Source organism: Drosophila pseudoobscura, chromosome X, assembly GCF_009870125.1.
Source record: "Drosophila pseudoobscura strain MV-25-SWS-2005 chromosome X, UCI_Dpse_MV25, whole genome shotgun sequence".
Lineage (NCBI taxonomy): Eukaryota > Metazoa > Arthropoda > Insecta > Diptera > Drosophilidae > Drosophila > Drosophila pseudoobscura.
This window is the reverse complement of record NC_046683.1, coordinates 52344712-52360955: the sequence shown is the minus strand read 5'-3', so window position 1 is coordinate 52360955 and position 16244 is coordinate 52344712. Positions and strand designations below refer to the sequence as shown.

At 47.0% G+C, this 16244-nt stretch overlaps 2 protein-coding genes across 3 annotated transcripts; one reads left to right on the top strand and one right to left on the bottom strand.

Moving 5' to 3' along the window:
• Positions 1-3173: 3173 nt before the first annotated feature.
• Positions 3174-13199, bottom strand: LOC4813474 (tensin-4). 2 transcript variants are annotated; one of them, XM_001353819.4, is made up of 3 exons: positions 12809-13199; positions 4328-4603; positions 3174-4258 (listed from the first exon to the last, which is right to left on the bottom strand). In XM_001353819.4, exons 1-3 carry the CDS (start codon positions 12896-12898, stop codon positions 3488-3490), a joined length of 1137 nt encoding a protein of 378 aa, XP_001353855.3. In that variant the 5' UTR covers positions 12899-13199; the 3' UTR covers positions 3174-3487. The 2 variants fall into 2 exon arrangements, with proteins under 2 accessions (XP_001353855.3, XP_015043218.2); XM_015187732.2 differs by having other exon boundaries at positions 3174-4261; positions 12809-13198.
• On the top strand, positions 5160-5961 carry LOC26531960 (uncharacterized). The gene is made up of 2 exons (XM_015187733.2): positions 5160-5296; positions 5350-5961. Exons 1-2 carry the CDS (start codon positions 5216-5218, stop codon positions 5602-5604), a joined length of 336 nt encoding a protein of 111 aa, XP_015043219.2. The 5' UTR covers positions 5160-5215; the 3' UTR covers positions 5605-5961.
• Positions 13200-16244: the final 3045 nt, after the last annotated feature.

Here is a 16244-nt window from a genome sequence, read left to right as displayed (position 1 = left end):
GCCAATCGGTCGGTAGGACTCTCCCGATTACGCAGAGCCATGCCACGCTCCGATCGGCTGCCGTATAGCTGAGATATAGCGTGCAGAACAAACAAATATTCGAATGATTTGCACATCCAACCATTCGGCGGAAGGCTATATCTGAGATATATGGCGCCACATCGGAGCAGGACCCATTTTCCCAGGATCGTGGGGATCCAGACTGTCGTTCGGCACCAAAATCTCGACTACGAAAATGAGGCCGGTTTTTTGCAAATTTAATGATGTAACCATCATGATTTTTTGCGAAAATCGTGAGAGAATGGATGTCCTTTTTTCCGATGCCAATCGGTCGGTAGGACTCTCCCGATCACGCAGAGCCATGCCACGCTCCGATCGGCTGCCGTATAGCTGAGATATAGCGTGCAGAACAAACAAATATTCGAATGATTTGCACATCCAACCATTCGGCGGAAGGCTATATCTCAGATATATGGCGCCAGATCGGAGCAGGACCCACTTTCCCAGGATCGTGGGGATCCAGACTGTCGTTCGGCACCAAAATCTCGACTTCTAATATGAAACCGGTTTTTTGCAAATTTAATGATGTAACCATCATGATTTTTTGCGAAAATCGTGATGAAAATGATGTCCTTTTTTCCGATGGCAATCGGTTGGCAGGACTCTCCCGATCACGCAGAGCCATGCCACGCTCCGATCGGCTGCCGTATAGCTGAGATATAGCGTGCAGAACAAACAAATATTCGAATGATTTGCACATCCAACCATTCGGCGGAAGGCTATATCTCAGATATATGGCGCCAGATCGGAGCAGGACCCACTTTCCCAGGATCGTGGGGATCCAGACTGTCGTTCGGCACCAATATCTCGACTTCTAATATGAGGCCGGCTTTTTGCAAATTTAATGATGTAACCATCATGATTTTTTGCGAAAATCGTGAGAGAATGGATGTCCTTTTTTCTGGTGCCAATCGGTCGGCAGGACTCTCGTGATCACGCAGAGCCATGCCACGCTCCGATCGGCTGCCGTATGGCTGAGATATAGCGTGCAGAACAAACAAATATTCGAATGATTTGCACATCCAACCATTCGGCGGAAGGCTATATCTGAGATATATGGCGCCAGATCGGAGCAGGACCCACTTTCCCAGGATCGTGGGGATCCAGACTGTCGTTCGGCACCAAAATCTCGACTTCTAATATGAGGCCGGTTTTTTGCAAATTTAATGATGTAACCATCATGATTTTTTGCGAAAATCGTGAGAGAATGGATGTCCTTTTTTCCGATGGCAATCGGTTGGCAGGACTCTCCCGATCACGCAGAGCCATGCCACGCTCCGATCGGCTGCCGTATAGCTGAGATATAGCGTGCAGAACAAACAAATATTCGAATGATTTGCACATCCAACCATTCGGCGGAAGGCTATATCTGAGATATATGGGGCCACATCGGAGCAGGACCCACTTTCCCAGGATCGTGGGGATCCAGACTGTCGTTCGGCACCAAAATCTCGACTTCTAATATGAGGCCGGTTTTTTGCAAATTTAATGATGTAACCATCATGATTTTTTGCGAAAATCGTGATGAAAAGGATGTTCTTTTTTTCTGGTGCCAATCGGTCGGCAGGACTCTTCCGATTACGCAGAGCCATGCCACGCTCCGATCGGCTGCCGTATAGCTGAGATATAGCGTGCAGAACAAACAAATATTCGAATGATTTGCACATCCAACCATTCGGCGGAAGGCTATATATCAGATATATGGCTCCAGATCGGAGCAGGACCCACTTTCCCAGGATCGTGGGGATCCAGACTGTCGTTCGGCACCAAAATCTCGACTTCTAATATGAGGCCGGCTTTTTGCAAATTTAATGATGTAACCATCATGATTTTTTGCGAAAATCGTGATGAAAAGGATGTCCTTTTTTCTGGTGCCAATCGGTCGGCAGGACTCCCCCGATTACGCAGAGCCATGCCACGCTCCGATTGGCTGCCGTATAGCTGAGATATAGCGTGCAGAACAAACAAATATTCGAATGATTTACACATCCAACCATTCGGCGGAAGGCTATATCTCAGATATATGGCGCCACATCGGAGCAGGACCCACTTTCCCAGGATCGTGGGGATCCAGACTGTCGTTCGGCACCAAAATCTCGACTTCTAATATGAGGCCGGTTTTTTGCAAATTTAATGATGTAACCATCATGATTTTTTGCGAAAATCGTGAGAGAATGGATGTCCTTTTTTCCGATGGCAATCGGTTGGCAGGACTCTCCCGATCACGCAGAGCCATGCCACGCTCCGATCGGCTGCCGTATGGCTGAGATATAGCGTGCAGAAAAAACAAATATTCGAATGATTTGCACATCCAACCATTCGGCGGAAGGCTATATCTCAGATATATGGCGCCAGATCGGAGCAGGACCCACTTTCCCAGGATCGTGGGGATCCAGACTGTCGTTCGGCACCAAAATCTCGACTTCTAATATGAGGCCGGTTTTTTGCAACTTCACTTTTGGTCAACCCAAGAGTATGCAACAAAAATTTAATTTGGATGAGTTTCCTTCTAGGGAATTCTGTTCGCCCGGTACCTCGGTCTGTGATCCGATCTTGGCGTGCGATTCCAGTGATCGGAAGAATGTCCTGCTTTGATAGAGTTCTTATTAAGGATAAAGGATATATAACCCGCTTAAACACTTACTTTCCTCAGCCATTTCATTTCCGGTTAGGGCGTGTCACGCACCCTCGAGTCCTTGTCAGTGATCAAGGATATTATATCAAATATTTGCATTCTCCCTGCTATTTATTTGTCGAGCAATCTGTACTTTTGATGAGGTCTACAAGTCTATAGGTCGGTGGCTGAACGCCCGGACACTCCCTGCAACCACTAAAACGTTTGTCGTTGCTGCTAATTATTTATGCCACCGAAATGTTGCCGCCAACATGTTGCCAAGCGCATTGCGTCGAGAGCTCCACGAACCGCACTTAAAAAATTAATGAGAGCCACTTGAATCGCTAATCACATGTAAGTGAAGCGTTCCCGGGCCAACCCTCCCCCAGAACTTATCTCACTCACTCAGCGGTTGGTGAGGGAGGGGTATGAGGGGGTGACAGGAAATCGTGTGGATTGCTGGGGCGTGGACACAGATTGAACCCTCTAGAGGGTTGCATTTGCGGATTGCATTGTTCGATCTTTATTTACGTATAATTTACTTTCACAATAGAAAACTTATCAATACGAATAGAAATATTTCAATTAATTGGTAAATGGTGGACCCTTAATGTACAACTAAAGCCGGGGTTACTTGCCCCCCAGATCCCGATTTAGATCCATAAACTATATCACAAAGCCTCCTTAGTGGACTAATACGCATAGAAAAAAAAAAGAAAAACAATTCCTATATATTATTTCTTTCACCTATCGTTCCCTTTGCAGTTCGATATTAATAACCCCCTTAAATTACCCCATTTCCACCCTCTTAGTCTATATTTCAATGCTCTTGGCCTGCAGACTCTTGAGGATGCCCAGGAGCTGCAGAGACTCCAGCGGTTCGAAATCGTCCGCATAGCGGACCGCCGACGGCTTGACCACATGTCGCTCCCTGGGCATGTCCAGTGTGAGGGGAAGCTGCTCGGCCATCACCGAGTGGTGGGTGATCAAGGCCTTGAGAGTGCTGAACTGTTTCTTGGCCCCCTTCAGGCGATACATCTGGGTGCGGGTGGACTGCACCGGGTACGTCTTCACCTTCCGTTCGAGGCGCAGACAGAGCTCGAAGTGGCGGGGAGTGCTTCGGCGGAGCAGGAAGCTGCCCGGGGTCGACTGCTGAAGATGCTCTTGGGCAGCCTTCGCACTGATGCGGGGCTGGTACCAGGCGCAGGCCAACAGTTCCGGCTCCTCATCATCATCATCGTCCTCGGTGCTGTTGCTGCTGTTGTAGCGGGGCAGGGATGTCCGCTTTTTGGGCGAGCTGCGTCGCTGTTTTTTGCTCGATGTGTTCTCCACCAGCAGTTGGCAGCAGTCGGAGATTCCGGCATCGGAGTCATCCTCCTCCTTGTTGGAGTCGCTTGGCTGACTGCTCTGCCAGCAGTTGAGCGACAGTAGCGACTTCTGGGGCGAGCGTTTTGGCGTGTCCGCATGGCTACTGCTGGATATGGAGCTGGTGTTGGAGTTGGAGTTGGAGCTGCAGCTGCAATCGGCATCTCTTTCTTCCTCCTCTTCTTCCGCGTCTGCCTGGTACGAGGAGTCGAGAAGGTCCTGCTGAAGAGAGAAACCATCTGGTTAGTCCTCCATTTTAAATGGAACTTTCTTCGGGGGTCTACTAACCTCATCATAATCACTAGTGGGGTCTTCATTCAGTGTTCGCTCCTTGTGCGAGGGTTGGGCAAATAGTTTGCGCTGCAGAAAGTTCTTCATGCTATCGTAGACCTTATGGGTGCGACTCTGGCTGGGCTCCTCGGCTGGCAGTGTCACTGCTGATGCCGCTGCCACTGCCGTTGGGAACTGCAGTTTGTTGCTCCATTGTTGGCATTTCTCAAAGGACGAGTCATTGTACTGCCCATAGATGTCCGAATAGGCCGGACACTTGATGGCATTGCGTAGCTGTCGGAACGAGAACAAACAAGGTGAAATTGTTGGTTAGTTTTGGCCGAGAGAATTTGTACCAAATGTCACATAAATCTTGTATCCCAGAATAAAACAAATCCTGAGCCCCATCCCCAGCCCCATGCTCGCATTTTTTCCGTCGAAGAGTGCTCTTATGTAACGAGAACCATTCAGATAACACACCATTATCCCTGTTTTTGTTTCACAGTCTCCTAGTGCGCTTTGTTCTGCTCTTGCCATTGTCATACTCGTACCAATCCCATTCCCATTCCCATTCTCAGGGACCTTTCCCTTTCCCTTTCTCAAATCTCTCTCGACTATCGCCCGACTCTCATCCGACTCCGACTCCTGCTAATGCTTTTGGGTCAGTGCCTCCTGCTGCTGTGATATCCTTGTAATGCGCTTGCTCTACTTGTTCATTGTTGTATAATTTGCCAGCCTGTTGTTTTCACTTCTCGTATTTGCCTTTCATTTCGCCCATAAAATATTCATAAGGCAGGCAGGCAGCACATGAGTACCAGAGTACCAGAGTACCAGGGGTTCCGAGGGCTCGAAGGGATGCGGATCCTAGCTAGCTTTCCCTCACTGTCACATGAAAATATTTGAATAATGCTCGCTTTTGACTTTAAACTTGTAGCAATTCCACTGCTGCAACTGCTGTTCCTGCTGCTGCCGACGCTGTTCCTTGTGGCAAGATAAGGGGTTTCCTTCTACTGATCTTTAATAACTTTCGCCACTTCTAGAGCTCAGCGACTGCCAGGGAAGTGTACATGTACGTGGATATGTCGGGTAAGCCATGGGAATTCGAGTTCAAAGGCTTCTATGACAACACCTTGCGGAGACGTGTAACGCAAGTTGTCTACAATGGTCTCTGGACGGATCCCATGGTAAGGGGCAGGGATCCGGACTCGGCAGATCCTGCCGCTTGCCCAAGTCCCTGGAATCCGCTCATCGCTCTGGCTGTTGCTGCTCCTGCTGCATCCTTTGTTCTAGTCTAGTGGAAGAGGGAGAACAGATCTCATACCGCTGCTGGCACACCCCTTTTTGGCACGAATCGAAATGCTTAAATCCATTGCGTGTGCGACACTTCAGCACGCACACACTCGCAACACTCGTGCAACACTCCAAAAAATGGCAAAATAATGAGCATTCAATTGAATGGCAGTCCGGGACAATGGTCTTCCAGGTAGTGGCTCTCTCTCTCCCTCTCTATACGTGGGATAATGAATCTGGATTCAATGGATAAAGAGTAAGGGGAGCGGGAGCGGGAGCGGGAAGAGGGGAGTGGCTCGCCTCTCTCATAATTCAACACATTCAATAAATTCCAAATGCAAACCAAACAAAGGAAGTGTAGACACAGAACTTCCGTTGCACCATTGATTTGCATTTCCAATTGAAAATCTTGCTTATATGTGAATGTGAACGGACAAACCGACCCGACGAAAATTGTTTCTACATCTTGTCCAATGCCCATTAATTCGGAGCCAACGAGCCATGGCCAAAAGAGTTTCTTTGATGTGGCCACGCAGCGCATAAATCTGCTGGAGATTGACCAACAGAACATAACAACAGAACAGTGAGCACGGAGCAGGGGGCAGGGGAGCAAAGATGGGCTGGGGGCTGGGGGGCGGGGGGAAAGCGGCGTGAAAATGCCTCAAAGTGTACCTTTTATCGGCTTAAATCAAACACACAATGGGCCAACAAGCGTTTAATGGCTACGATTCTTGCCAGTTACATGAGTTTTAATTTATGCAAGCCAGGGCCCAACCGAACCAAACCAAACCCCAAAAAAGGAACCGAGGAACAGTAATTTCAATGATAATAGACCCCAAAGAAGATTCCAAAATGAAATCAAGAAACAGAAACAGAAAGAGGAAAACTTGAGCCTCTCCATACAGTAGTGACCAAAATATCAAAAGGTGTTGGCGTTGCCCTCGTTTGATTGTGTGCGTGCTAATGCAATAATCATAGGTCTGGGAGACCTCTTCTCTGCATCAATCCCTCTGTCTGTCTGTCTGTCTGTCTGTGCCTGATCCTGCCCTGCGGAAAGGTAACTCTAATTGATGATGAAGCATAGCCCCGAGCCCACTGGCACGGCACTCTGTTCGGGCTTCTATCTATCGTATCTCTTTGTTTGGCCTGCGAGGTGTTAGCATATTTTCGTAATCAAAATGTGTTACAATAAAAACTCGAGGAAAACTCAGGTAAGAGAGAAGAGAAGAGCAGCCAACGCATCGGAGCACCTTCGACAGCTGACGGACAACAAAAGAAGATAGAGGGAACCCTTCGGTCGTTCGGTCTTTCGGTCGCCCTTTTCCTCATTCCCCCCATGCCTTTTTTGGTCTTATAAAAACAGTTGTTAAATTTTCATTTATTGTGCATTTAGAGTGAGTCGGAGCGGGGTGGGGAGGGGAGGGGAGATCGGGAGGGAAAAGAAAAATTAGTTGAAGTGGCAGGGCAAGATGAGTTGATGAATTTATTGAAATGTTTCCTTTTTGTCTATCCACATGAGTACCGCCGAACTCCGAGCAGCGCCACTTGAGGTCCCACACAGAGGACTCATGGACATATGCCTGAATTTTCAGCCATGAAAAATCAAGCAGCTGTTGAAGGACCCAGGACCCAGGACCCACCCTTCCTGGGCGGCCCAAACCACAACCTGCAGCTTTTCAGTGGTTCTTCCTGGTGGCTATTAAATTGCAACCGCAATAACGCTAACCACTCGCTTATCCTCACAAATTGGGCAATTGCCAAAGCAGCTGTGCGGCCAAAACAAAACTCCTCCACCTTCTGTTTTCCAGAAGCCCTCCTCCCCCGTTCCTGCTCCTCCTCCTCCAGCAGCCCACCACCCATTCCACCCTCTGTTCCGTCCTCTGTTCCACCCATGGCAATATCAATGAAATTTTGAAGATTCCTTTAGACATTTTCGAATGGAAATTAGTAATATTTCAGATGGTAGCGAGCATTAGGGAAACATTTTTGAATATTTTGTAGACATTTCGCTTTTAGTTCCAGCTAATTTGACAGTTTAATGCCACACGAACGGGCAGAGCAGCGTTCAAAGTGATCCCCGGCACACACGTGTCGTGTCTGTTCGGGGCTTTCAAAATGTCAGAGATACATGGACTCGCGAGTAGTTTATGACATTTTTTAAAAACATGTCTTTCGCTGGCACACACATCTTTCGCTCACCCTCCCCTCTCCCCCCTTCGCCCCCTCGCCATCCTCCAAAAAAGACACACTTTTCAGGGAACCAGCGGAAAAGTTTTTGTTAAACGAGTTCGTTTTTTGGGGATCGTAAAATGATTTTCCCACTAATTTAGTTTTATATGCAGGGAAAATGTTTATGGTTTCGTTTCTTTTGTTTGATATTCTTTTTTTATAGCAATTAGCTTTGCCTTTTGCTGGAAAATCCTTTGTTTAGACACGTGTGGCGTGTGGCATTGGCTTCTTTTTACGGCGTTCCGTTCCGAGGCTTTTCTGTGGCATTTTTATAGGTGTAAAAAATTGGGTCATATAAAAAATTATTGAAATGTGAAACGAATTGAGTTGTTTCTTTTCTGTTACTCTCTGGCTGTATATTCTGTGTGCGTTTTATGCGAGTTTAAAAAACCATTTTGATGGGTTTATTAAATGCAAATTAAAAAATTGTTGAAATTTTAATTGTATTTTATGGGCGCAGGTCGTTTTCTTTGTATTCTCTTGTGTGTGGGTAGAGAATTCTCAAGAGGGTTTCTTTTGAGGAGGGTCTCCTATGCAGATGAAGTGGAACAACGGCGGGGGATAGGGGTATCCCCTCCATTCGTACAAGTGGCATGGTATGGTCAAGGCAATGAACTTTTCGAATTTATCATTTTGAGGGTTAGCGAACAATTTAATTAGAGAGACTCTCTCTCGCCCTCTCTCCCACTCTCTGGAAACTAGGCAACTTTGTCCGCAACTAGGGAAAAACTACGAGTACTGGTCGGTATTATGTGCTCTTGGTCTAGTCACTCCAGTCAACTTATGCTGTCTGTAGTCGTAGTTTTCGCATGCAAATAGTTTGCCCGAGAGCCGGGTCTAGAGTCGTTTCGTCGTCTAATGCACACACAAATCCTTGGCGGGAAGCCATATGAAACTCAAACAGCTCGACGCGGACACGGGACACGGGACACCGGAGCGGTTACGGGAATGGACAACGTGCTGGTGATAACGATGATGTTGGCCGCCTGGTTTGCTGGCCGCCGGACTGTTGGGCAGTGACGGGCAGACGCTAAACCAAACCCAAAACTATTTGTAGCCAGGCCCTACACGTACGTAGATATAGAGAGAGAGAGAGAGAGGGAGAGAGGGAGGGAGAGAGATATATGGACGGGTTGGATATACCGTTGAAAGCTTTTTTGCATATTTGCATTACATTTTCATGGCGTGGCATGTGGCAAACAAAACGAGGGACAGGACAGTGCAGCGGGGGGCACGGGGCGAAACACGAGCACACTGCGAAAATTTATATTGAGTCGAGCGTAAAAATAACAATGCAGACAGATGATGGTCGACGAAGGAAGGCAGACAGTAGACGGCAGACGGCGGACGACGGACGGCAGACAGCATGAAAATAAGTGAAATTGTTGTTTACTCAAAACGACGGGGCTAGTCCGGAGTCACACTCAGATACAGATCGTCAGATACAGATACAGCAACAGCAACAGCTACAGCTACATCCGTGAGCAGAGAGCAGTAGTTTGGCAAAATATGGAGCATAAATTACAACAATGCATGCAATGCAATGCAATGAAAGGCACTGCAATCCGAGTCTTGCCAGTCGCCGGCTATTTAATTATGCTCATCAATTGTGCAGCTTTCTGTTGCAGTCGCAATTGCAGTGCCCCCCCGCACCCGCCCCCGCCCCCCATCAACATGCCACTAATAAATCTTTCGGTTTAGTCAACAAGGCAGCGGCGTCGTCTGCTGGTTGGAAATTTCAAATTAAATGCACTTAAAAGCATCGCAATTAATTTCTATCCTTAGAATTTCCACTTACCGATGCGCCGAGCCAAGCCGAGCCGAGCCCCAAAATCAAAGCCCCATCCATCCCCCCTTCACATGCCCTCGAAAATACATTTTACATGTGTAGAACACGACCATGGGATATAAGCATTAATCATTGGCCTTGAGGGGGCGACGGAGCGACGGAGCGAGAGTTCTTATAAGGGAAAGTGCATTAAAATGCCTTAGAATTTAAATGCCTCAGCTCATTGCTGCTAATCGTCGCCAGAAGTTGATTTAATTTTAGCTGCATCTCATCGAGAATTATGAGGCCTATCATGCGCCAGACCAGAGCAGTCGATCCCAGCCAAGATCTCCGCAATCCAGCCGGAGCGGCAGGAAGGGCACGATAGACAGAGCAGACCAGAAGCCACTTAGGCAGGGCGATGATGGCGTCGGAGCATGGCACCATAAAGTACCCCGAGAGGAAGATGCCTCAAAAAAGATTCCTCCAACAGATGATACGCAAAGTTGTGTGTGTGCCTCGGCTCCATTGTGAGTCTAGGCGCATGTTTATGCAGGAGAGAGTATCACGAAACTATAAATCATAACTACATTCTTCCTGCAGAAGATGCTACGCTTAGGCGGAGAACGTTCATGGAACTATAACTCAAATGTACACATAAGAATTCCGTGTAATTTCGATCGTCTTAGAGGGAGAAAGAGAGGACGATTGATCCACTCCTTTGCCAATACTGATCTCCGTACTATAGCAACTCCAAGGCACAAACATATCAACTCAATTCCGCTTTCAGGGTATCTTTTGCTTTCTTAATTGTTTTAGATTTTAATCTAGGCAATATGGTTGCAGTTCCCCTCCTTTGCCATCCTCCCACGAACAGCACGAACATATGGTCATCTCAGAAACGACAGACCGCGTCCAGCTGACATCCCAAGCCAACAGTTGGGTGACAATTTTATTAGTTCTGGTCTTGTGCAGCTTGTCTCGATTCCATTTTGAACGAGTGCCGCCTCGTATCTTTGACCCGCGACAGGCAATGCGATGCGATGCGCTGCGATGCGATGCGCTGCGATGCCTTTTATCTCGTATCGTGAGTCGGCTAATTGAAATCGTTTGTCAGCACACAGCCCCATCCCATCCCAGCCCAGGCCAGTCCGTTCTGTAAACAGAAAGGCAATTCTCTCGGGCAATAGATTTTGATAACGGATGCGGATTCTCGATTCTGTTTTGGGGAGGTGTCGAACGATTTACGCTGCCTGAGATATGCTCAGAGAACTGGGGAAGCATCTGAGAGATGGAATTCCAGACTCTGCATTCTTGCACTTTTCAGTTTGAAGAACTCTTTTGTGCGGTTCAAGTCTTCTAGGTAAATCAACTCCCGTTGCGGCCACACCCGTCACAGCGTCAAGCGTCAACCGTCAAGCGACAACAACTTCCTATTTCAAAAGACAATCCTTTAGGGAGCCCAAACACGGCTACACCCACAGCAAAAAATTGAATAAAAGGAAGGAAAATAAGACAGATTTCCATAGATCAAAACAAAAAGAATCCGAGTCGAGATAAAGTGGCAGGGCCATAGTACTATGGTATGGTATGGTGTGGTATGGCAACGGTGTGGGATGGAATGGAATGGACTCGCCATGGCCATGGCCCTGTCTCGGGCTCTGGCTCTGGCTCTGGGATGGGTGTCAATTCCCGTGAAAAATGACAGGCGCAGAAGGAACAATGATGGAAAATGCACAGAGCACAGAGCACAGGGCACGGAAGATAAAAGAGGAGTAGCCGGGACAGAAGGCAAAACGCAAACTGTCATTCAGTTTGAAATTACAAACTTTTTTCCCCAGATTTTGTCGCTCTTTTAAATAAATATTTTGATAAATGGTGAGGCGGTTGGTGTGGTGGTACGGTACGAGTGGCTGGTCTGGATGCTGTTGCCTGAGCGCATTGTCACTCTATGTATCTGCAGCATCGTAGAGCGGGGAAGTCAAAGCAGGAGATTAGTAAAGCAAAGTAGCTACCTAAGAAGATTTGTACCCAGATCTGGAGAAAATGAGACACCAGAAAGAGAGAGAGTTGACTTTTTGTATTCAGGTAGCTTTCCAGGTAGTTTGTCTTAATTAAGATATTTGACTAATCTGCTTTTGGGAATCATCATCATCATCAGAGCCAGAGACAGACGTCGCCATTGCCATTCCACACAGTCGACTTATAGCGACGATAAAGCCTAGTTAGCGCTTATCGCTAATCAAATACAAATACTCAAATAGAAATCCATTTAGTCGAATCAATCATTATCTTTATGGGCGAGGAGCAACATATGTTTCCATTTCCCCGATCCCACTCCCCGGGTTCAGTGCGTATTCCGTTTGTTTGCTCTACTTATCGCCAGAAATCGCTGCATTTACAATTTGATTTATTTGATTTATTTTCCTGATTTCTGTTTGTTGGCTTAACGCTCGGCTTAGGGCTCCTCTTCTCCCCCTCCCCATCTGTCCCTATCTCTCTGTCTCTGTCTGTGTCTGTGTTTGTTTTATATACTTTGATTTGGTTTTTATGCAAATCATATTTATTTGATTCTATGTGATTTAGTGTTCCACTGATTTACGCCGACAGTCGAGTTTATTATGCTTCAGTGTCCGCTCTTGCTGTGTTGTTGTGGGATCTCCTATCTGTGACACTAAATCATTTTAATTGTTGTCGTTTCGTGTTTTGAATTTCGTTATGCACCCCAGAACCCAGCTCCCCAACCACCGCTCCCCCGCTCCACCGCTCCACCGCTCTCCACAGATGGTCAACATGGAACGGAGTTTACTGTTGATAGTATAGTGCTAAGAGTGCGTGGGTTGTCATGGGCGATACTACTAGGTCGCACTCTGCGAGTGTGTGGGGGAGTGTGAAATCTGAATGGATTATTGGGGGGGGGCATCTCTGTAATGTGTGTGATATTCTATAAACTATGATAGCAGATCTCTTGGATGGTCTAAAGGATATTCACTTAACTGAGATTTTCCAGTGCGTAAATACCACACAATGTGTGTTCTTTTAAAGGATCGATCGTACTCTAGAAGAGCCACGTTTAATTCCCCTTTTGGGCATTTCATATCACTAAAAGTCCTTAGAGAAGTTATTATCACAAATCTCCCTGCCTTAACTAACTGTCCTTTCCTCAGATAGTCCCAAACTATTCCCCCTTTTGCATATTCTTCAAGACTCACCATCTTGTTCTTGGTCTGCGTATCCTTCTTGTTGCGTTTGTTGATGTTATCCGTGGCGCCAAAGCGATTGTATTGGAACAGGCGACCCATTTTGAGCAGTTTTTTGTTTCGGTTTTCCGCTTTGTATGTTTACACTTCACTCAGAAAAAAAACAAAATACCGCGTATGCCGCAAGAAGTATGCAAAAGTCGTAATCTTGGGAAACTTATGGGGTTCTTTCCGTCGAAATGTGTTCAATAATTTAGCGCGTAATCGAATCAAAGTCGAAGTCGAAGTCCGAAGTGAAGGAAGCGAGCGAGTGCGGAGTCCAGAGTCCGGGGAGCAATGCGAGCGATCAGTTCGAAGTGCGCAGAGGGAATGAAATGAAACGCCACCGAATGCATTCGAAAAAGTACAACGGAAAATGAGCACGAGACGAAAGCAAAGAAGAAGCAGGGCAAGCAGTCAGCAGGCAGCAGGCGGCAGCGCCCATGGCTAGGGCGAGGGTGACTGAGGCGAGAGAGAGAGAGAGAGAGAGAGAGAGAGCGAGTGAGAGAGAGTGAAGAGAGAGGAACGAGGGCAGCGGCAGAGATACAAATTTCATGACAGGCAGACGACGTCAGCGTCGACGTCCACCGGCGCTGTTCATGCATTTACCGCTAGTTCTATGCCTCTGTGTGTCTGTGTGTGAGTGAAGAAAAACCAACACAGGCACACAAAGAGCGACCAAACACACAAACACGCAGAGGAACAAACACACACACACACACACACAAGCAAAGTCACACACAGAGGAACGAACACTCAAAACAGCAGCAGAAGCAAAATAGACGAAGAAAAAACCACTCCAACAAAAAGCGAAATGAGAAAAATTTACTACAACTACACTGAGAGAAAAAAATCGAGACAAAACAAAAAGGACAGTACAAAAGTACAAAATGAGAGGAACTTCTGTTTTGGGCATGGTAGGGCTGGCGGCAAGGGCTTTGGGGCGGCGACGGAAGAGAGTGAATGAAATGCGAGGGCTGTAATACAGCCCGGAGTTTGAGTTTGAGTCGGACGGACGATTGCCGGCTGACTGCTGACCCAGGGGTAGGTGAGCGAGTGGTTCGGCGAGTCCTCAACAAGTTGAGTCAAGAGTGGGTGGCTGCAAGGGGCGGGGGCTGGGGCAGGGGCAGGCTGGGCCGCTGGCGAGCGAGTCATTCATTTTGGACAGCAGAAGGAAAAGCGTCCAAGCCAAGTTTTTGACTTTTCATTTCTGTATTGAAGGCTTTGGCGCCCTGTGCGAGTGCTTCACTGTATGCGTGAGTGTTTCCCCCCCCTTCCCCGTACGAGTGGGCGAGTGTGCGAGTGTGTCATTGATGCACGCTCTACATTTGGCTTCTTCATTTGCCTCTGGGTGCCTTTTGCTTATTTGTTTAACGTACACTCGTAATCGTACCACCCACTCGGATGCACTGCCTCCTGGGCGCCATTCCCCATTCCGCATTCCCCAGCCCCCAGCATCTCGACTACATTGAAACTTTCAGCTTCTTCTTGTTCGTTCGCCTTTTTGCCCGAGCCGAGCATAAAATAAACACAAAAAACTTTTGCAGTCTCATTCAGCAGTGGGATCCAAAGGTCCCCACCCCACAGCATGCCGTAATTATCATTATCCTTTGCCTCTCGCTTTCCCTCTCCCCCTCTCTCTCTCGGTCGCTCCCATTTTGCGCTTTTCATTTTCGCTTTTTTCCCGTGCTGTTTATACAGGCAACTATGGCACTTTAATTGAAGTCAATTTTTTATACTCTGTGGTAACTTTTACTGCTGCTGCTTCCCCCAGCCACCCCCGCTGCCTTTTGGAGCCATTTTCATTGAAAATAATTTTGCAACTTATTAGCACCTCCGGAAATTATGAGTTCAAGCTTTTTTGTGGCTTGTTTACGAGGCTGCGCTTGGCTCGTTCCATTTTCTCATTTCCCATTTTCCCTATTTTCACCATTTTCCCCATTTTATTATTAATTGAGCTGCTCCGCTTTTGGCTTCTGGCGCTCCCCCTTTGTTCCCCACTTAATTAGTGCGACGCCTCGGAAGGATGCCAGTTCCATCAGGAGTGCAGTGCAGCGGATAGTTTGAGGCATAAACCAGCAAAGGATCGGGTTAATTGAAACCGTTTTCGGGGAGGAATATACTATACTATACTATACTTTTTACTGGAGTTTCAGAACAGCTGCAGCTAATACCTGATCAAACCCCTAAGAAACCTAATATATCATACTAAAATCCCCTTTTCTCCCTCTGCCTTAAAGTAATCCCATATTTTTTCTACTCTTTCAGGCCTGCCCACGATAAAGAATTGAATCCTGACAAAAATATTACCCACATTTTGCACCCCTCTGGACAAAATAATTTTTTATGGCAGGAAATCAGAGCCAAAGGACTGCTGATTATAATTAGATTATAACATTAATAAGTCGCTTTAACAAATGTTCAAATTTTCCGCTTTGTAGCCAGCATATATCGCATCATCCCACAGTGCCACAGTGCCACAGGGCCACAGTGCCACAGTGCCACCCTCTTCCCCTTGGGTGGCGGTGGCATGACGGTGACCCTCCTTTGGCTTAGCTGATATTTTGGCAACAGTTGCGAAAATTGAATTCGGTTGCAGCGTTTAATAAAATATCCCATTTTCCATTGTATCGCATCGCATCGCATCGATGAGAAAGCACTTTCGGGACACTTAAGGAGCGCAACGAGAGTATACTCGTACTCTCGTACATAAATCAAGTGCAACCCCCTGAGAGCCCGACTGAAGAGAGCTGCTGCTCATCGCTCGCTTGTGTGAATTGCAGTTTCATTAGATAGAAAGCTTTTCACTCCCACTCTGAGGTTGATTTGTCATCACAATAACATCAATTTTCTTGGAGATTTTCTTTCTTTTTTTTTTTGATTTTTCCAATTGAATGTTGTGTAAATTTTGGCAGCTGTTCCCAGAACCCCATCCCCCCGTTCCCATCCACCGAAAGGGCAGGGCAGCACTTAATGTTCGTCAATTATTTGCAGTAATTTGCAATATTTTCCTAAATGCCTCGCCACTCAATGGTGATCCTCCCCTTAAATTGTTTTTAATGGCCACTTGCACTTACAGAGCAGCCATTGACTGCAGGCTACACCCCCGCACTCCCCGGACCCCGCACCCCGCATCCCGCACCCCCGCGTAATGGCTTCATCAGGCTCTCCATCGACAGCGATAAATGGCCTATAAGGAACTCTCGGATTTCTGTTCTGTTTGTTATTGTTGTTCAGGTCGTTGGGTTTTACTTTTCGGCATTTAATTTACGAGTATAGTCGCATCGCATCGCATCGCGTAAGAAAAATAAATGTTAATTTATTGACAGAGACAATGGCAGCAAAATACGGCTCTTTCGAATTACGATTTCGGTTTCACATCACACACCACACACCACACCAGGAGGCC

What these genes read in the sequence shown, in the direction of transcription:
- LOC26531960 (XM_015187733.2), top strand. Translation starts at nt 5,216, where the DNA reads ATGCTCGCTTTTGACTTTAAACTTGTAGCAATTCCACTGCTGCAACTG. An exon ending in TGCCGACGCTGTTCCTTGTG is followed by an intron (nt 5,297 to 5,349) that starts GCAAGATAAGGG and finishes CGCCACTTCTAG; the next exon opens with AGCTCAGCGACTGCCAGGGA.
- LOC4813474 (XM_015187732.2), bottom strand. Translation starts at nt 12,898, where the DNA reads ATGGGTCGCCTGTTCCAATACAATCGCTTTGGCGCCACGGATAACATC. An exon ending in CGCAGACCAAGAACAAGATG is followed by an intron (nt 4,604 to 12,808) that starts GTGAGTCTTGAA and finishes TCGTTCCGACAG; the next exon opens with CTACGCAATGCCATCAAGTG. An exon ending in CCACTAGTGATTATGATGAG is followed by an intron (nt 4,262 to 4,327) that starts GTTAGTAGACCC and finishes TTCTCTCTTCAG; the next exon opens with CAGGACCTTCTCGACTCCTC.